This window comes from Haliotis rubra, unplaced genomic scaffold, assembly GCF_003918875.1.
Source record: "Haliotis rubra isolate DU_JTF1 unplaced genomic scaffold, ASM391887v1 Scf1017, whole genome shotgun sequence".
Classification (NCBI taxonomy): domain Eukaryota; kingdom Metazoa; phylum Mollusca; class Gastropoda; order Lepetellida; family Haliotidae; genus Haliotis; species Haliotis rubra.
The window spans coordinates 264,875-287,759 of record NW_025764912.1 but is presented as its reverse complement, the minus strand read 5'-3'; the positions used below and the strand labels follow the sequence as shown (position 1 = coordinate 287,759).

Here is a 22,885-nt window from a genome sequence, read left to right as displayed (position 1 = left end):
CGCAAAATTTGGATTTCTAACGGCAAAATCCACAGTTCAGATGACAATTTTTATTGAATATAAACAAGCCAAACGTGCATTTCGAAGAAACCACCGTTCAGCTAAGCAACGTTACAGAAATGAAACATTTGATGAAATCTACCAAGCAGCTGAGGTAGACATCCAAGAATACTTTAGAGTTACAAAATAGTTAAAACGTAAAAGAAAGCAAACACAGTCTCTAAGTTATAACGGTGACTCCTGTAACACGCAGGAAGGTGTATGTAATCTCTTTGCCAGGTACTTCAGAGACTTGTCTGTACCCCAGAATGCTTTGATACTGGATTTACAGAGCACGTTGCTAAGTTTGTAAAAGATGTTGTATATAACCCTGCAAATGACGACAGTGATTCAGTCATTCTCTCCCCGTTTACTAAAGATGAGGTACTTGATACCGTGAAACGTCTTAAAAACAACAAATCTCCAGGCCCAGATGGTATTTCAAACGAGCATGTTAAGTATGCTGGTCGGTCTCCTATTGACCATATTGTATTACTATTTAATGCCATTGTATCGTTTGAATATGTACCAAATGCATTTAGTGTTGGTAATGTTTTACCAATTCACAAAGGAAATGGTAAAAGCAAGCATGATCCATGTAATTATAGAGGTATCACTCTTACGCCTGTGCTCTCAAAACTTTTTGAAAGATTACTGCTCAAAAGAATTGAAACATGGACAAAAGCAGAAAACGACTTCCCCCACCCTCTCCAGTTTGGATTTAGGAAGGGTGCGGGGGTGGAAACGGCAGCGCTTACTCTAACTGAAAGTATTGCCTACTACGTTGAAAGAAATTCACCAGTTTATTGTGCCTTCCTTGATAATGAGAAAGCATTTGACAGAGTTTGGTTGAATGGACTTTTCTATAAGCTTTACAATTTCGGAATTCGAGGTAAACTGTGGCGACTTATATACACTATGTACACATCAATGAAATCATGTGTTAGCACTGGTGGCTGTATTTCTAAAGTATTCGATGTAAAACAGGGTGTAGGTCAGGGTCGTGTCTTATGAGCTTGGCTCTTCACTCTATATATAAACGATTTACTTTACAGTATCGTTGACTCTGAGCATGGCATATGTTTACCATGGGGTAAAACACCAGGGGTGCTGTTAGCCGACGACTTGTCTTTGCTAAGTTCATGCCCAGGTGGACCTCAAAAATTGCTTGATGTTGTACATAGGTATGCGCACACGTGACACTTGCGTTTTAATGCATCAAAGAGTCTATTTCTTGTATTTGGAGATACAAAAAGAAATGTCCATCCTAAAATATACATTGGTTAGAAGGAAATACCTTCCAATACACATGTAAACCTTGCTGGTCTCCAAATCTATTCATCCGGTAAAACCATAGAACGTACGCAGTTTGTATGTGAAAGGCTTAGGATACCCTTTAATGCCAATAAGAACCATGGACTGTGTTTTGGTGGCCTTAACCCACTCTGTTGTATACATATTTGGGGAAGAATTATTCTGCCATGCGGTTTGTACACTTGTAATGTATGGGCCCGTTTACCTGAAAAGGAATATGATATGCTGGAAACTGTACAAAGCCAGTTTTGTAAGAGTATCCAAGGCCTTTCAAAACGTGGATCATCCACAATAGCCAGAGACAGTTTCGCCCTGGTCACACTACGAAGATATATGCACCAGAAGTCCTTGCTATTTCTCGGTAAACTATGTAACAGCGATACTGAATTTGTCTTTAAGAAAGTGCTTGTGCATAGACTCTGTCAGTACAGACAAACCTCATCACTGGAGAAAGAGCGATATAGCAAGTCATCGCCAATCTTCCACATGCTCAATCTTGTCACAATGTATGACCTAGATATGCATTTATACAACTATGTAAACCAATCTTCCTTCTTAACGAAGGCTGAGTGGTCTGTACTGGTTAAAGAGAGAATACTTAAAGCTGAGGATTCATATGTTGCTTCTGTAACGAGGTTGAGACTTAACCTTGAAAGATATCATACTATAAGATATCCTAACAAGAAGAAGACAAAGTCATCAATATCCCCCGCAATGGCAAAATACTCTTCATGATTATGTCTACGAGTTATGTTTATGTCAAATATTTAGGTGTGTATATAGAAAAGTGGAAGGAGAGTATTGAAAGGTGTTTAAAGTTCTGCTCCAGAAAGGAGCGCTATCACCAATTTCAGTCCATGTCAAACTTGTTGCAATGGAAATGCCAAAAATATTTTATTCAGAAATCCAAAACTACCAAAAGGCACCAGTACACCACCAGATCTATGTATGTGCCAAGTTTGGTGAAGAAACATTTAACGGTTTTAGAGTTTTGCTCCGAAAAGAGCACTACCACTAATTTCTGTTTTAGTCAAACTTGTTGCCATGGAAATGCCAAAATATTTTATTCAGAATTCCAAAACTACCAAAAGGCACCAGTACACCACCAGATCTGTCTATGTGCCAAGTTTGGTGAAGAAATAGTGAACGGTTTTAGAGTTCTGCTCCGGAAAAGAGCATTACCACTAATTTCAGTCTAAGTCGAACTTGTTGCCATGGAAATGCCAAAAATATTTTTCTCAGAATTCCAAAACTACCAAAAGGCACCAGTACACCACCAGACCAATATATGTGCCAAGTTTGGTAAAGATATAGTGAACAGTTTTAGAGTTCAGCTCCGGAAAAGTGTACTACCACCAATTTCCAAGTTCATACACAATTGACTTTAAAGTCCAAATTGATGAGAAACAGCATCTCCATATTCTATCATGGTCTTCCTTCCTGCTTGAAGATGGTCATCTTCTCTCTGACGTCTATCGTTAAGTTCTCTGTATTTTCGTTTTCTCTGTCATTTATGTATGCTGAACATTAAAATACATATGATAGTCCACTTGTGTTTTTCTTGGCTTGGTCATCTCCTCAGTCATCACCCATCATTGTCTTGCTAATTAACATGGACTGGTGATCCTCTTAATCCCTAAATAAACAACTTGCCCGACTGGGAAGGAGAGGAACACCCCGCTAAAACAACCAAAATGAATTCCTTCTTTAATAAATTATAGTGTAACTAATTAATTTGGTCATTTACAATAAAAGGTGACTAAATGTTTAATACATTATTCACTTTAGATCACGTTGAATAATTTCTAGAGAAATCAGTACACAAGTTCATATCACAGATGATTCCAGAGACAAATAGTTTATGAGATTCTAGTATATGAAAAGAATTAGAGGGCCACTGATCCAGAGCGATTAATGTTTCTCGCCAACAGTCCAATTACGAAACCTAGCTGCAAACTGGTCAGTCCCTGCTCCCTCGACAGTGACGGGCGCGGGGACGTGGCTACTCTCCGCCTTGGCAGAATTTCTTCAACCTAATCAGTGGGACATTAGGAAGGGTGGATGCCCATCAGATGCCGTTATTTGAAACTATCCCAGGTAGTTCTTGTTTGATTGTAATAAAGTATCCCAGCAGTGGAGGCTTTTTCAGATTTTCAAATGTTTGGATGGTTTAGTGACTGATCAAATTTGATATTATTTCTGTGTTTTTTACCTCAATATTTAATCATGTAAAAATATGATGTCTATTACGTATGCTATGATATCAAAAACACACATTTGATATATTTGAATCCATAAACTAAACAACCCCACTTTGCCATTGCAAAATAAATCTGAAATTGTACTTAGGTACATAGGTATATACTGTTTTTAACTAAGTACACAGCAAATGCTTATATATTTGTATTTGATTAAAATGACATTACATGATTATAAGTTATATATGTATCATTTATTTATCTGTAACTAAATTTATAACACTAATCATCTGCTTAAAATGATAAAAATGTTAAAGAAACATTATGTGACTATAAACTATTATGTTATATACGTATAATTTCTTTATTTTTGTATATCTGTAAACTTCATAAATCGTATATTTTTGTAAATTTTGTAAAATGAAATAAACTGGCAAAGGGTTGAATCCCCTACTAATCCCCCTTTGTTGCATCATTAACTTTAAGTAATTGCTTGACAATGAAACTGGCAAAGTGGGAGGACACCACATTCTTAAAGTACGACTTTACAAATGCCAATTTCTTGTTGATGCATAGAGGGGAGTTTCCATATTTATTCCCACACCGTTATCAATATAAAAGTTACTACAACCAGGTGAATAGAAGTATATATGCATAATGACAACCAGCAAATTAACAGATAATTTAGCAAGTAGCACATCGTTGCATGGGGCAGCAGGAGAGTAAGATCAACAAATTGTAAACAGGCTGATTGGATGGTAATTGAACAGCTGATTGACAGATTCTAGCTGTAAATCAACTTCAGTATGGCAAAGTCGAAATCCACTCCACTGTCAAAGTGATGGAATCAATCAACATTCAATCGGCTTGTTTATCCTGAACGATGTACATCGAAATGCCGCTCTGTTCAATAAACAGGGAGTTGTTATCACTTAAGTGGTATGTTCCGTTATTTATCCCCATATTGTTTACTGCAGTATAAGTGAGATCTGATTCAGTTTGCGAATGACCAAACTTTTGAAAATTATTTAAGTTCTACTTTAGTAAACTGCATCCTAATAATTTGATTTCAGATTAAAACATCTCATTCCGAATTCGTGTAATCCTATTTCAGGTACTAAGAAATACTGTATTTTTACATATTAGATATAAATCTATCAGTACCAGTTTGATGTGTCTGGTCATGAGTTAACTAACATAATGATTATATATTTATTGTCATTACATGTGTCATTAAGCTTCATTTATGCCATTATAATGTTCTCTGATCCATTTCATCGTACAGCATTTATTTCATTCAATGTTTTGAATCTAACATGATGACATGAGAAATGTTACTGTTCCAGTTCAGTTCGTTCTTCAAGTGTTCCAACCAATATATTCATTATGGTTACAAACGGCCTGATTTTAATACCCATCAAGTTAGATGTTATATATGAGTGTATGCACACACATTCACACAAAACATACGTAATTTGTGAATTCTATTCAGACTAAAAAGAAATATCTAATTTGATAAGAAACACTACATAAATTATCTTCCCTCACTCTGAGAGAAGCATGGCATTATTCGTTAATTTTCACATAATTGTATCTGCATAAAAGAAGGGATTATAAACAATCTGAAACAAACTTCCGTACACTACCATTTCACCAACATTGCGACATTGACCATGGAATCATGTTAATTTCAGTCTGATTTTAATGTCATAATTATGCGAGGTTCCTCATTCACACATTCATACAAATTGACAGAACACAACAACCAAATTCAGTACAATACAACTTTCACCGCCTGTGCATACCACACTGTTGACGAATCTCTCAGGTGTGCTAGAGAGATAACCACATCGAGACATGTTTAACAAACCTACAGCTCAGCAGATTTAAATAACTTACCCTTTTAATAAGAAAAGCAAGATTTATGGATGTCAACTTCTTTATTGTGAAAAACACGACGTTTCGGGACCGTATGCTTGCTCCTTCATCAGGTAAAAAGCAGGTCACAATACAGAAGTTGACATCCATAAATCTTGCTGTTGTTATGCATTCCACTTCTAAATGCCCTTCAAAGATGTAACTTACTTCCACAGGCTTCTTTGAGAGGCATAGAAACTTGGGTGTATTCTCTTTTTGCCTGCACTTTACTTGGCTATAAGCGGATTAGGGTTATACAGTCCAGTGCCTGCACAATTATAGTCTGTTCAAGTAAGTGGAGTTCAGTACCCACTCACCACCAAGGTCACTAGCCGACCACACTGAACACAGTCATAATGATTAGTTAATTTAGTCATTAAAGGTAATCAAATATGACATGATCGAGTTATGGGGTTATAAAACTGCACAATCTGGTGGGATTGTGAATGTGATTATTGTGTCACATGAAACAAACAATACACTTGTATGTATTTATGTATAATGCACAGTGCACAAAAGTATATATTTCCTGGTGTAACATTTAACGCTTATTTATGTATTTGCTGATTTAAAATTTCATCATATTTGTCAGACAATTCATTTTTGTATATTTGTATACATGCAATATTGTGTATGCATATGATGTTATATGTAATATTAGTAAAATTAAAAATGTCACCATATTTTGAAATAACTCATATTCGTATATTTGCTATTGCTATATGCAATAAACAAAATGTGATAAACTTTACTGTTTACCAACAAGCGCTGGCATACTTGCTTTTCTACAACAGACTATAGCTTTAATCCCCATTGTTGTAAGGATTAGTACGGTCCAGTAATTTCAATCTCAAAACAGTACGTGCAGGCAAAAAGAGAACACCCCGAAACTTGGAACTTGGTTTTCCTTCCAGAGGCCGTCTTAACTGACTTGACTCACTCATGAATTAACAAGGCAGTACGCCTTGTTAATTGGTGAATCTTAACTGCCTTGAATCACTCATCAATATACAGGAGATTAGGTCTTGGGGCGTGCAAACTACAATCATTTACCCTCACCCACCAGTTATCTCCCCTTGTGGACATTTCCAAATTGAAAGATTTATTTCCAAAATTGGAAATATTTGGAAATCTCATATTTTCAAAATTGGAAATGTCTTGGAAATCATCTTCCAAAATTGGAAATGTTTGGAAATATCATCTTTCAAGACATTTCCAAGCTTGTAAATGTGGACTTTTTCCAGTGTCAGGCTCGCAGACTTGGTTAACACATGTCATCGCGTATCCCAATTGCGTAGATCGATGTTCATGCTTTTGATCACTGGATTGTCTGGTCCAGATTCGATTATTTACAGACCGCCGCCATATAGGTGGACTATTGCTGAGTGCGGCGTACAACTAAACTAAACTCACTCATTCACTCACTGCAATCCCACTATGGAAAACTCACTTTCACTTAAGCTACGTACAGCTCCATCTTTTCGAGTGTTCAAGCGTAACTTCAAAACACACCTTTTCCGCCGATACAAAATGAAATTCTCTCCAAGCTCCAATTTACGACTATCTTCTACCATACTGATTCATGTGACTTCTGATGTGTTTGTTTTTAAACGTTTGTGCGCGCTTTGGGCATACCCCTTTGTGGTATTGCGCGATATAAATGCCCTCAGTATTATATGTTTACAGATTAAGATGAAATATGCAGCAGAGAGGGTATGGGCGATCCTGGCACAGTCAGGCTGGTAAGGCTCAGGGTCCTTGCCCCCTCTACACGCAGCCCAGACAGCAAATGGGACTTCTCCCAGGAAACGCAGCCTAAAACCCACCAAGAACTTTCCGGAGAATATGTTAACTCCCTAACTCTGCAGCTTTCTGCCTTACTGTGCTCTCGGTGGAGAACCCGGGCACTCTCCTGATCTGCGCCAAAAGATCAGGAGGTACCAAACCAAGGGCACCCAGAACAATGGGGAGTCTGACGACAGTGTACTTGAGATGCAAGCGAGACATTTCAGAGGCGAGATCCGCATATTTAGCATGCTTTTCCTCAATCTTGCCAATCATGTTACAGTCCAAAGGGACAGAAAATGCAATGATATAAATAAATTCATTCGCTTTTTCCAAAATGACAAGATAAGTTTTGTTGGCTGGAATTCGTCTGAGGCTGTATATGGGCCTTTTCTAAAGAGGTTTAAAAGCACCATTTTCCATGACGCCCAGGACATGTTCAGGGTCGTACCATGGATTGACCTCGGTGTCAAAGCCACAGGCATGGTGAAGACGATAGAAGAAGCAACGAGTAGAAGCACAAAGGAAGCCCTGTTTCATATTTAAGACCAGCCGAGTTCATCCAAGCGAAGGTTTCGGTTTGATTGCTATTTTGTTCCACACACTGTATGTACAGACGATGCATTGGCTTCTCAGAAAGCTTCTCCACAAATGACCGACTCTGAGCAGACTTGATGAATAACTTCACCTGGTTCAGTCCCATCACTGTACCGTCCAGCAGTACTTTGCATAGTATGATCATATTTCTATTGAGACCTGACGGTATTTTACAGACATTGTTGATTGTATTGACATCCCCCTGAACGTGTGAACATTGTACGTCCAATCGTATGGAGCCGAAGACGATGGAGGGAAGGGTATATGTATAAAAAGAGTTCAGTAGTTGTTATAAACTAAATTAAACGTCTTTGTTGGCAGTGCCTTAGCACTCATTGTGCCCTCTACCAATCTACATCAGAAACGTGAATACATCAAAAGCAAGGTTGTTTCCATTATTAGGTCAATACATCACACATAACTAACACAATATCAACCAAGCACATATCACATAATGCATTTATGTACATGAGTTGGGCCCTAATGCAATCACATACACACTTAATACACATAAGCGTAATGTTAATCATAAGCGAATTGGTAACATGAATCTACATTATATAATGTCAGGGTTTCTTTTTATGATGAAACCTGACACTAAGTGTCTGTCAGGTTTTAAAGAACACATACTACTGTTGTGTTATGAACGTTATATATGATCTGGTAAATTTTGTATCTAACAAGCAGTCATTAAATGCAATTATACAAAATTTAATCACTTAATGCTGAACATTCTCCTGATCAGACAACTTTGTTATTGGAAATATAAAAATGTACTGATTAAAACATAGTCAATGCATAGTGGCAAATATATGGTGTGTATGGATACATGAAGTGAAATACTTCGCCATTACTCTCAAGCGAAACAATTGATTAAAACATCCAATGTTGGCGAATTACCTTCAGGGAAGGTTTAAACTGCGGATAGGTGACTCAACTCTCCGATTCAGATTTCTGCTTGTTTCACATGTAAACCAAACTAAAGTTATCTGATATGCTATAAAGAAACAAGTCAGCCGCAAGCAGATGTTATGATGTTGACGGAATAATATGAAGACAAGTCTTGGTTCTATCGACAGTGTCAACAGTTGGCTTCAAATCATAGTGTCTGTAAATGGCATGTTATGGTTCATGCATTTGTGCCAACTATTGTTACACACACAGTGCGGTTGTTTCACAGTCATAACATGTGGAGGGCAAAATATATAATTATCCCTACCGTAGGACAGTACTTGATAATAAATTAAAGATTCAAGATGCATCGGAAATAATTTTGGACACTAATGCAGCAAATTTGGAATATTCTTCCAGATGTCTACCATAAAGCCTTTCAGGGAGACCTTGAACGTTGTAATCTTGATCGAACTACTACCGCACAAGACTCGTATGACGCTCTTTGAAATCTTGATAATAAAGACCATGCTCGACTGAACCATAAAAGGGGAATGCCTAAAACCAGGCCAAGGAAATCGGGCCGGGTCATCGGATAATACAAAAACTGGTATGCAAAATACTGAAAGAAGAAGTCAGATACACCTCAAACGTTCTCAAATATATAGATTGTCCAAGGAATTGAGATTGGATCAAAACATAACATCAGCAATTAATAAAGCGATAACTATGATTACATACCGACTGTTCCCGTTGAAGAGCCGGTGGTTTGATCCTCTCCGTTCAGCTTTTCATTGCTTTGTCATGATGTTACCAGTCATGTAGCAAACGAAATCATTGGTTCTTTTTACCTGAATAGAGTCACGCCATGTGATTTTCATTTAGTGTAAACTACACGTGGTGCAAAAACCTATTATGATAACAAAGACGGTAGACTCAGCGAGATCGTTGTGGAAAAAGAAGATTGTTCTTCTGTGAACCGAGACTGTTCTGGCGACCGAGACGGTTCAGCTTCATGATCACAAAAATGCGTTACTCAAGATTTTAACATTGCTATGTCGCATGTTTACAAGGTTCGCATTGGTTGCAGTTGAGAATTAGGTCCATTGGGTACAAATAGAACTATTCAATACATGTAAACATATTTCGTGATACATCTGTGACGTTAACCAGACACTGACCTAAAACGTTTGACAGTAACTATTTTGAGAATGTAGAGGAAAAAGAATTTCACTTGAAGGGACCAGTTACCATTCAATGCCATGTACGGTAAGAGGGCAAAGTGATGTTTAGGTTGATGTGAAGGTATTCCATAGATGGAAATACATTTTAGGAAACATCTATGTCTTCCAGTTGCTTTTAAGAACCCTTGCCAAATCGAGCCGGACACTGATAAAAGGAATATCTTCACAAAGGACTTTATATTGAGCCACGTATTCGGGATGTCCGTCTTTTGACAAGGACTGAACCAGGTAAACTGAACATTCTTTTGATGAACTGATAGCACTAGGTGATACAGATGAAACAGTACAGTTACTATCGGAGACATGTTGTCATTATAATGTGGTATGCTTGACAGGTAGTATCTATATCAACCTGACGGTGCAGGCCAGTCACACAGAAATGGTATAATCTATGTGACACACTGAAGCAGATGTAAGTGGCTGGATAAGTTCAGATGTATAAAACGCTAAAGACTCAGCACTACATCAAACTGTGAGAATACATGTAACGACGATGTGCAACTAGAGGCAGGGGAGGACTTTATAACCAGAGAGATAGCTGCTGCCAGGTTGTTTTTGTTTTGTTTTTATCATTTGAAATTAAAGGATTAGGAAGAGACTTCAAGATATTCCAGTAAAAATAAGACAGAGAAATAGTTGTGGTTCAATGGTGAATGGTCTGAACATATATAAAAGGTGTAATACCAAGTATGAAATAAATGAATGACAAATATGACAATTTACGACGACTACATGCTAAAAGCCAAGTGCAGAACACATTGACGTACATCATACTGTTAACACTTATCCTGTCGGAGGTTGAAGAAATACCAATACCGAATGCCGATCAGGAGGCTCCAGACTGCGGATGGTTTGATGTGAAAGGCTCAGCGAAGGATATCCATTCACAAAACAGTGCATTCACGATGGTTCTGTCCTAACCATGGTCTTAACCGGCATTGCAGAAAACGTCTACATTCTGGTGATATAATGGAAATAGATGGTCAAAATTAACCTCGTCACGACGTGCTTCTCATGGATCGGAGATGTTGCATGTGGTGATTTCAATAGCACATGTGGAAAACATTTTAGAGGCTGTGAACGTTCTACGAGAAAGGGACGTTTTTGACTTCGGCACAAACCAACATGAAAAAGGTTTCTCTGACTTTTTAGTTGCTGCACATATTTTTATTCTTAATGGTCGTAGAACCAGTGTTTCATGTATATATCGAACTGTGGTTTTATCTGTTATAGATTAGTGTGTTATAATAGCACATGAACAGTTGTATAACACACAAAGTAGGAGTTTATTTGAACATCCAGAGTGTTTCTTTGGAGGATTGATGGGGAACACCTGTTAAAGCTTGATCAGTAAGTGTTTATTTGGTCCATAAACCCGCGGATGGACTGAAGATTATATGTGTGTAAAGAGTTTCTTTTTACGAAAACCTACTAACCCCTGTCGTCACACACTGCTGCAACTATCGTGGTTACACAAGGCTGCAACTACCGTGGTTACGCAGATATGCGACTATCGTGGTCACACAAAGATGCAACTACCATAATCGCACACGGCTGCAACTACCGTGGTTAAGCAGATATCCGACGGTCGTGGTCACACACACATGCAACTACCGTGTTCACACACAGATGCAACTATCGTGGTTACACCAGATGCAACTATCGTGGATACACAGATACAACTATCGTGGATACACACAGCTTCAACTATCGTGGTTACACACAGCTTCAACTATCGTGATCACACACAGATGCAACTATCGTGGTCACACACAGATGCAACTATCGGGATCACACACAGATGCAACTATCGTGGTTAGACACAGATGCAACTATCGGGATCACACACAGATGCAACTATCGTGGTTAGACACAGATGCAAATATCGTGGTTACACACAGATGCAACTATCGTGGATACACACAGATGCAACTATCATGATAACACACAGATGCAACTATCGTGGTTACACACAGATGCAACATCCGTGGATACACACAGATGCAACTACCGTGTTCACACACAGATGCAACTATCGTGGTTACACCAGATGCAACTATCGTGGATACACAGATACAACTATCGTGGATACACACAGCTTCAACTATCGTGGTTACACACAGCTTCAACTATCGTGATCACACACAGATGCAACTATCGTGGTCACACACAGATGCAACTATCGGGATCACACACAGATGCAACTATCGTGGTTAGACACAGATGCAAATATCGTGGTTACACACAGATGCAACTATCGTGGATACACACAGATGCAACTATCATGATAACACACAGATGCAACTATCGTGGTTACACACAGATGCAACATCCGTGGATACACACAGATGCAACTATCGTGGTCACACACAGATGCAACTATCGTTGGTTACACACAGATGCAACTATCGTGGATACACACAGATGCAACTATCGTGGTTACACACAGATGCAACTATCGTGGTTACATACAGATGCAACTATCGTGGTCACACATATCTGCAACTATCGTGGTCACACATATCTGCAACTATCGTGGTTACACACAGATGCAACTATCGTGATCACACACAGATGCAACTATCGTGGATACACACAGATGAAACTATCGTGGATACACAGAGGTAACTACCGTGGACACACACAGCTGCAACTATCGTGGTTACACACAGATGCAACTATCGTGATCACACAGATGCAACTATCGTTGATACACAGAGATGTAACAATCGTTGCTTACGCACAGATGCAACATCCGTGGATACACACAGATGCAACAACCGTGGTTACACACAGATGCAACTATCGTGGTTACACACAGATGCAACTATCGTGGTTACAGACAGATACAACTATCGTGGATACAGACAGCTGTAACTATCGTGGTCACACACTGGTGCAACTATCATGGTTACACACAGCTACACCATCCACAGAGCAAAAGATGGTTCAAATTCCGGCAGCAAAGCTCTTGGGACCTAAAGAATACTCATGCGGGTCATGACAGAGCTGCTGGGGCGGTGGGGTAGCCTAATGGTTAAAACGTTAGCTCGTCACGCTGAGGACCCGGGTTCGAATCCCTACATGGGTACAATGTGTGAAGCTCATTTCTGGTGTCCCCCGCCGTGATGTTGCTGCAATATTGCTAAAAGCGGCGTAAAACCAAACTCAGTCAGTCAGTTCATGACAGAGCCTCCAAAATGCCCAGACTGGATATTCAGGATAAAACGATTATCTTCATAACGATAGTGTCCACATCACTATAAGTTTCCATACACTGCAGTTTGATATTTGTTTGTGCATTCTTTGCTACTAATTGATGAATATACTAGTCTCTATTCCTATACGTTCAGAACTGTCTAAGCATTATCATTTTCAAAAATATCACGGTTATGACGAACAAAATCAATCACGTCTCAGCTGCATTGTCCTTAAGAATCTGAGGCAAAGACGTTTACGAAAAACAAGGAACGTTGGACGAACATGCCATGACATAACCTTGATGAGCTTAAAGTGAAATTAGATAAACATTGATGGATAAACCATAACACCACTAATGATTTAATGTTTTATTAAGCGTATGTCAATTCAATGGGTTTTTTTTAATGAAAATAAACACTCTCCTTAAACAAATGTTTGTAGTACACAGACCATTTGAAAGCAACACTATTTCTATGTCGTTGCATATAGAGCCGGGGTTTTAACCGATTGCCCATTACCATTTTGTCAGGCAACTGGTGAGGAAAGCGCGAAGTGGCAAAGGGTCTTAAATCGTATATCTTGTTAAGACCCACGGGATCCCAGATCATCATCTGGGAATCTAACAACGATCAATGTATAGTGACACGCTTCAACTACATTCAGAAACAAATGCTGTTTACCCCTTACAAAAAAGACATCCACGTATTCTCTGCTTCCGTGGGGACTGTCTTTGCAAAACATTCAAATGCATAGTTCATGCCACCATTGTTGTCCCAGAACACTGTACAGCTGGTGGAATAGGCGATGGCGAATTCCAACCTGAATCCTACATCAAAGACTGCAGGCGCCACAATGCTGAAGGAGAATCTGTCCGTTGGTCCATCGCAAGAGTTCAGGACATAAGATGCGGCTATGTCGTGAAAGGTAGTCCACCTGTCGGTGCTGTAGCGCACCTGCACCGTTTTGTCAAAGGCAATGTTCGCCACTCTGATTACTCCAGTGATCGTCACCCCTTCCATCACAGCATTCTCCAAACACACCTTTTGAGCAAGAGCCTTCTTCCTAAAGTCATCTCCAGCTCCAGGCTGGGAAAAGCAGGCAGTGAGAAAGCTGCTGCCTGTTTCACGTCTGTCCTCCTCCAGTCCTACACGCAGGTCGGCCAGAGCGGACGCTGGTACTTTGGGTGGGATGTCAACGTTGCCAATGCTTCGCACAAAATTCAGATCTAAACCCATTGCGTCCGCGAAACGGACAACTTTCTTTTTGCTCCCTGGTGTTCCGGGGGGAGTCTTGTTTGTCTTAAGAGACGATGATTTTCTTAACTCACTGCTTGAAACTTTACGTTCTGTATCTTTGTACACAGGACCTTTTGAAGACATAAATTTTAGAAAAGCTTCTATCCTAATGTTGTAGTCGTCTACGTCATGTCCACTCTCTGTAGCTGTCCTGGGTGTAATCGTCTCACACACAAGTTGTTTTTCCTTCCGGCTCGCCGAAGACCCATTTTCCTCGATTTCTTGTTTGTAAATGGCTTCCCCCTCCTTTGCCATCGCTTCGAAAAGACGAATAAACTGGCTGCGTTCTTTCCTGGGTTGACGGGATTCTCGGGGGTTCTGGACGAATGCCGAGCTGACACTATATTCGTCCACGTAGCCATCCTGAACATACGACAGACTACGTGGAAGGAAGTAAGCCATATCTTCTTCCCTATGCCCGTTCATTGTGACTGGTAGTTGATAACCTATAAAAGAAAATTATAGATGAAGATACCAAGAAGGTTTTGCAAATGTAGATGCAAATGAAATAAACAATGAACTGTAACGTGTCATGTTGTCTGGTAATATGTGCAAAATACGCTCCAGATATCTTCTAGACTAAATCCGAAGTACTGTCACTTATACATGGCTGTGTATTGATAAAGTAACCAATTTCTGTATTGTCTCATCTACTCATGCAGGCTACTCTCTCTCTCTCTCTCTCTCTCTCTCTCTCTCTCTCTCTCTCTCTCTCTCTCTCTCTCTCTCTCTCTCTCTCTCTCTCTCTCTCTCTCTCTCTCTCTCTCTCTCTCTCTCTCTCTCTCTCTCTCTCTCTCATCTCTCTCATACATACACATATATATATATATATATATATAGAGAGAGAGAGAGAGAGAGAGAGAGAGAGAATTGGAAGTACAGATAGCTAGATAGCTAGATATTGTACATCACAACATAGCATATATATAATATATATAGATACACACTTTATTAGACATATATATGGATATAGTTATATCTAGATATATATATATATATGTATGTGTGTGTGAGCATGTATATATGCAGTATGTGTGTATGTGCATTTCTACATAAAACAATAATTATCAACCAGAGCAAGTCTGTGTGTTAGCAATACATTATCCCGTTTCAATTATACATTTAGTAAGGTTACTTTCAACCAAGCATATACCTGCCTGTTATAAGATTCAAAAGGAAGTCATAGTGTGTTTCACATCGAGTATTCAAGTACAACTTGTAATATCACGACAAACCTGGCACGCCGCATGTAACATTTATAGATTCCCCGGCCAGCTGACAGTCTCAAGGACACTTGGCTCGCGAAGGGTTTTCCTCATTTTAGATGTCGAGGCTCGCTTCGCCTGTCATGGTTTCCGCCTAGTCACTCAAGCCGTTTATTCGGGTCGCCCCACTCGATGGGTGTCACTCTGGAGCAGTCCACAGCCAGGAGAGAGCGTGTTTCCTGTATAAAGTCACACAAGGTGAATCAACGACCTCGAGTATTGCAAAGGTAATGTGACGTCACATTATATGAACTCTGGTAGGTCAAAAGAGCAAAGGGGACTACTTGTACATTTCAATGTATACGTGATGTTCTGCCGTGTAACATTGTACCGCATGTTGCCAGCGTCCGTGGGACTGAACAATCATACAATATATACCTAGTATTTATAGTGCGACCTGTCTGTATCGCTTGCATATGACAAACGTGATGGCGCCCTCCTCCCCAATCCCGGTTTTTATAACTAAACACTGTACTTAAACAAGACCACGCTAACCGTAAGCGTATTCAGATAGATAGATAGACAGATGGCTATATAGAGATAGATAGATAGATAGACAGATGGTTATATAGATAGATAGATAGATAGATAGACAGATGGCTGTATAGATAGATAGGTAGATAGACAGATAGACATGTTATATAGATGATATATAGATAGGTAGATAGATAGATAGACAGATGGCTATATAGATAGATAGATAGATAGACAGATGGTTATATAGATAGATAGATAGATAGACAGATGGCTATATAGATAGATAGATAGAGAGATGGCTATATAAATAGATAGATAGAGAGACAGATGGCTGTATAGATAGATAGATAGGTAGATTGACAGATGGACAGATGTCGTATAGATGGATATATAGATAGGTAGATAGATAGATAGACAGATGGCCATATAGATAGATAGATAGACAGATGGTTAGATAGATAGATAGATAGGTAGATAGAAAGATGGCTAGATAGATAGATAGATGGCTGTATAGATAGATAGATAGACAGATGGCTATATAGATGGATATATAGATAGGTAGATAGATGGATAGACAGATGGCTGTATAGATAGATAGATAGATTGGTAGATAGACAGATGGATAGATAGATAGATAGATAGATAGACAGATGGCTGTATAGATAGATAGATAGGTAGATAGACAGATGGCTATATAGATGGATAGATAGATAGACAGATGGCTGTATAGATAGATGGATAGGTAGATAGACAGATGGCTATATAGATGGATATATAGATAGGTAGATAGATAGACAGATGGCTGAATAGATAGATAGGTAGATAGATAGATAGACAGATGGCTGTGTAGATAGATAGATAGGTAGATAGACAGATGGCTATATAGATGGATATATAGATAGGTAGATATATAGTTAGACAGATGGCTATATAGATAGATAAATAGATAGATAGACAAATGGCTATATAGATCGATAGATAGATAGATAGACAGATGTTATATAGATAGATAGATAGATAGACAGACAGATGGCTGTATAGATAGATAGATAGACAGATAGCTATATCGATAGATAGATAGATAGATAGACAAATGGCTGTATAGATAGATAGATAGACAGATGGCTGTATAGATAGATAGATAGGTAGATAGACAGATGGCTGTATAGATAGATAGATATATAGATAGATAGACAGATGGCTATATAGATGGATATATAGATAGGTAGATAAATAGGTAGATAAATAGATAGACAGATGGCTACATACATAGATAGATAGATAGATAGATAGACAGATGGCCATAAAGATAGAAAGATAGACAGATAGATAGATAGATAGACAGACAGATGGTTGTATAGATAGATAGATAGGTAGATAGACAGATGGCTATATAGATGGATATATAGATAGGTAGATAGAAAGATATACAGATGGTTGTATAGATAGATAGATAGGTAGATAGACAGATGGCTATATAGATGGATATATAGATAGGTAGATACATAGATAGACAGTCGGCTGTATAGATAGGTAGATAGACAGATGGCTATATAGATAGATAGATAGATAGATAGACAGATGGCTATATAGATAGATAGATAGATAGATAGATAGATAGATAGATAGATAGATAGACAGATGGCTGTATAGATAGATAGGTAGATAGACAGATGGCTATGTAGATGGATATATAGATAGGTAGATAGATAGATAGATAAATAGATAGACAGACAGATGCTATATAGATGAGCTACATAGATAGATAGAGACAGACAGATGGCTATATAGATAGAAAGATAGACAGATAGATAGATAGATAGACAGACAGATGGCTGTATAGATAGATAGATAGATAGGTAGATATACAGATGGCTATATAGATCGATAGATAGATAGGTAGATATATAGACAGATGGCTGTATAGATAGATAGGTAGAGAGACAGATGGCTATACAGACAGATATATAGATAGATAGATAGATAGATAGACAGATGGTTGTATAGATAGATAGATAGGTAGATAGACAGATGGCTATATAGATGGATATATAGATAGGTAGATACATAGATAGACAGATCGGCTGTATAGATAGATAGATAGACAGAATAGATAGACATATAGATGGATAGATAGATAGATAGACAGAGATAACATATAGATAGATAGATAGATAGATAGATAGATAGATAGATAGATAGACAGACAGATGGTTGTATAGATAGATAGATAGGTAGATAGACAGATGGCTATATAGATGGATATATAGATAGGTAGATAGAAAGATATACAGATAGTTGGCTGTATAGATAGATAGATAGGTAGATAGACAGATGGCTATATAGATGGATATATAGATAGGTAGATACATAGATAGACAGTCGGCTGTATAGATAGGTAGATAGACAGATGGCTATATAGATAGATAGATAGATAGATAGACAGATGGCTATATAGATAGATAGATAGATAGATAGATAGATAGGTAGATATATAGACAGATGGCTGTATAGATAGATAGGTAGATAGACAGATGGCTATGTAGATGGATATATAGATAGGTAGATAGATAGATAGATAAATAGATAGACATATGGCTACATAGATAGATAGATAGACAGATGGCTATATAGATAGAAAGATAGACAGATAGATAGATAGATAGACAGACAGATGGCTGTATAGATAGATAGATAGATAGGTAGATATACAGATGGCTATATAGATCGATAGATAGATAGGTAGATATATAGACAGATGGCTGTATAGATAGATAGGTAGAGAGACAGATGGCTATACAGGTGGATATATAGATAGGTAGATAGATACACAGACAGATGGCTAGATAGATAGATAGATAGATAGATAGATAGATAGATAGATAGATAGATAGACAGATGGTTATATAGATAGATAAATAGGCAGATGGCTGTATAGATAGATAGATAGGTAGATAGACAGATGGCTATATAGATGGATATATAGATAGAAAGATATACAGATGGTTGTATAGATAGATAGATAGGTAGGTAGAATGACAGATGGCTATATAGATAGATAGGCAGATGGTTGTATAGATAGATAGATATGTAGATAGACAGATGGCTATATAGATGGATATATAGATAGGTAGATAGATAGATAGATAGACAGATGGCTGTATAGATAGATAGGTAGATAGACAGATGGCTATACAGATAGATAGATAAATAGATAGATAGACAGATGGCTATATAGATAGATAGATAGATAGACAGATGGCTGTATAGATAGAAAGATAGATAGATAGACAGATGGCTGTATAGATAGATAGATAGATAGATAGATGGATAGATAGATAGATAGACAGATGGCTGTATAGATAGATAGATAGGTAGATAGACAGATGGCTATATAGATAGATAGATAGACAGATGGCTGTATAGATAGATAGATAGGTAGATAGACAGATGGATATATAGATGGATATATAGATAGGTAGATAGTTAGGTAGACAGATGGCTGTATAGATAAATAGGTAGACAGACAGATGGCTGTATAGATAGATAGATAGGTAGATAAGCAGATGGCTATATAGATAGATAGATAGATAGATAGATAGATAGACAGATGGCTGTATAGATAGATAGATAGGTAGATAGACAGATGGCTATATAGATAGATAGATAGACAGATGGTTATATAGATAGATAGATAGATAGATAGACAGATGGCTGTATAGATAGATGGATAGGTAGATAGATAGACAGATGTTATATAGATGGATATATAGGTAGGTAGATAGATAGATAGACAGATGGTTGTATAGATAGATAGGTAGGTAGATAGGCAGATGGCTATATAGATAGATAGATAGATAGATAGACAGATGGCTGTATAGATAGATAGATAGGTAGATAGACAGATGGCTATATAGATAGATAGATAGACAGATGGTCATATAGATAGATAGATAGATAGATAGACAGATGGCTGTATAGATAGATGGATAGGTAGATAGATAGACAGATGTTATATAGATGGATATATAGATAGGTAGATAGATAGATAGACAGATGGTTGTATAGATAGATAGGTAGGTCGATAGACAGATAGACAGATGTTAGATAGATAGACAGGTAGGTAGGTAGATAGATAGACAGATAGATAGATACATACATAGACAGGTAGATAGACAGATAGACAGGTAGATAGATAGATAGATAGACAGGTAGATAGACAGACACAAAGGTAGATATATCGATAGACAGCTAGCTAGCTATATAGATGAGAGAGAGATAGACAGGTCGATAGATAGACAGTTAGATAGATAGATAAATAGACGGGTAGATGATGGATAGATAGACAGGTAGGTAGGTTGGTAGATAGACCAACAGACAGACAGTAAGTACATAGATAGATAGGTAGATAGATAGGTAGATACACAGACAGGTAGGTAGATAGACTGATAATAGATAGATAGACAGGTATGCAGATAGACAGACAGGTAGGAAGGTGGGAAGGCAGATGTGTAGGCAGGCAGATAGATAATATGTATATAAACAAGTGATTTCTGCAGGTGTATAAGCAATAAATATATAACATATGAGTCCAGATATTTCTTCTTGTCAAATCTCCTTTATATCTGCACAAGATCTTTCGCCGTTCAACGGCTCTTCAGGTGTACAATGAAAGCTGAGTGTCGTCATAGGCGACATATAACGGTAATAGCTATGTCGTCATCATGCGTATGACGTTAAGCAGTTACTGACAATAGCGGGAGACTCCACCAAAAAAGTTGTTTAAGAAACTATCATCATTGAAAAACGCAAAAGTTGTTATCTGTCGCGGCGGGGTGATACCGCAGAAACGGAACAGCCAGTCATGGCGGGGGGGATCTCAAAATCTATTTCCGGAGACCTGTCGGTTCCTCGTCTGTCGTAACAACTTTTTTGGTGGAGTCCGGAAAATTTTCAAATATAAGAAAGCTGTTAGGTATTAGTAAATGATAAACATGTGTACTATTTATATTTATGTGGCAATTTTGTACAATGATAAAATTTGCAATTCACCGGTCCGTTTCTGACTCAAACGGACTGTACACGATAGTGCAGCAACGGCCAGGCAGCATCACAGAGGCGATCGTCAGCCCATCTATCGAGCTGCTGTCCGAGGGTCAAGTCCCGTTACATTAAGAATACATGGTATATATACTACTGACTGTCAGGCTGCCCTGTATCGTATTCCGATACACGTATGGTCAGCCTGCAGTATCCAGCATGCACCTCATCCACAATGTTCAACTTCCGTGGCCGACCGGTCATACGCTAAGGCAGCTGACCTGTTCACGGCTGTACTGATGGTCATGATAATAAGCTGCTGATACTTCATTTATATTGTCAGCACTGTGATTTAGATTTAGACAACACAATTTTAACATAACTCAGAGAATATACAAACATGTCTTTATTCCCTGATAAAACCCATATCCCGCTAAAGTGCATACGATACATGTTACAAATGGTAAAACATCGTCTCATTGATTGCTTCCTCCTCTGTGTAAGCTTGCATTTTCATCAAAATTAACTTATTTAGGTTGTAGTTGTATTATTTGAAAAATATGATAAAAATAACTTTCACGTGTATTAACAGTAGGATTAGATTTTTCAAATGGTGTTAGACATGTGATAGCAATAATGTTTTACAAGCTGATATTTTCATTGATAAACACAGGCTTCATCTATGACCTCAGAGTCTGGGAACTCGGTGTCATCATTTGTTACATACAACAATAAAGCAATGAAAGTTAATTTCATTATCAACTACTTGTTTTGTTTGTGGGCTAGTGATTCTTGAAGGTTACTAACCCTGAAATGTGCTATATAATCATTATTCCCCAGCATTTTCTTGTAACATCTTGCAATTTTAGGTTTAGTTCTAGCCCTGCGACTATCCTTAACCAAAAGCTTATAACTCTATGCTGTTGGTGAATAAAGGGATGGCGTCCACATTCGCCCAAAGTTGCCAAGTTGCTTGTGCGGTAACCAACTCTTAAAATAAATTTACAAAAGTTTGTGTGGATAATTTCTATAACTTGTCTTTCTTTATTTCCCCAAATGTCCAAACCGTATATTACAATTAGCTGCATTTTCCTATCAAAATTATCAAAACAAGTATTAACATCCAAATGTTCATACCTATAAATCAGTCTTTTTACAGGCACTACAGCTTTTTCTGCCTGTTGGGCCAAATTTGACAAGCAACTGTAAACATGTTTCTGCATGAATATATAATACCCAAGTATTTATAATAAGAAACAACCTCTTTAGATTTCCCTGCATATACCCACTTTTGACAATTTTCCTCCTTGTTTAAAAACAATTATTTTGGTTTCATCTAAATTTACTGTTAAACCCCACGTTTCACAATATTCCTCTAAAACATCTATTTTTTCTGGAGGTTTATTACTGTATAATCAAACATAATTACATCATCAGCAAATAAAAGCAGACAGATTCTTCAATACTCGTGGTCCGTGTGAACAATAGTTGTAGCTAATTCTTCAATATACAGACCCGTGAAGGTCCGGGTTTAGAATGAACCTTCAGTAACCCATGCTTGTCGTTAGAGGCGACTAACAGAATCGGGTGGTCGGGCTCGCTGGCTTGGTTGACACATGTCA

The 22,885-nt window shown here is 38.0% G+C and overlaps 1 protein-coding gene across 1 annotated transcript; it reads right to left on the bottom strand.

Moving 5' to 3' along the window:
* Positions 1-13,539: 13,539 nt before the first annotated feature.
* On the bottom strand, positions 13,540-16,051 carry LOC124269805 (glycogen-binding subunit 76A-like). Its single transcript, XM_046704843.1, has 2 exons — positions 15,717-16,051; positions 13,540-14,927 (listed from the first exon to the last, which is right to left on the bottom strand). Exon 2 carries the CDS (start codon positions 14,905-14,907, stop codon positions 13,870-13,872), a length of 1,038 nt encoding a protein of 345 aa, XP_046560799.1. The 5' UTR covers positions 14,908-14,927; positions 15,717-16,051; the 3' UTR covers positions 13,540-13,869.
* Between the last annotated feature and the right edge of the window lie 6,834 nt (positions 16,052-22,885).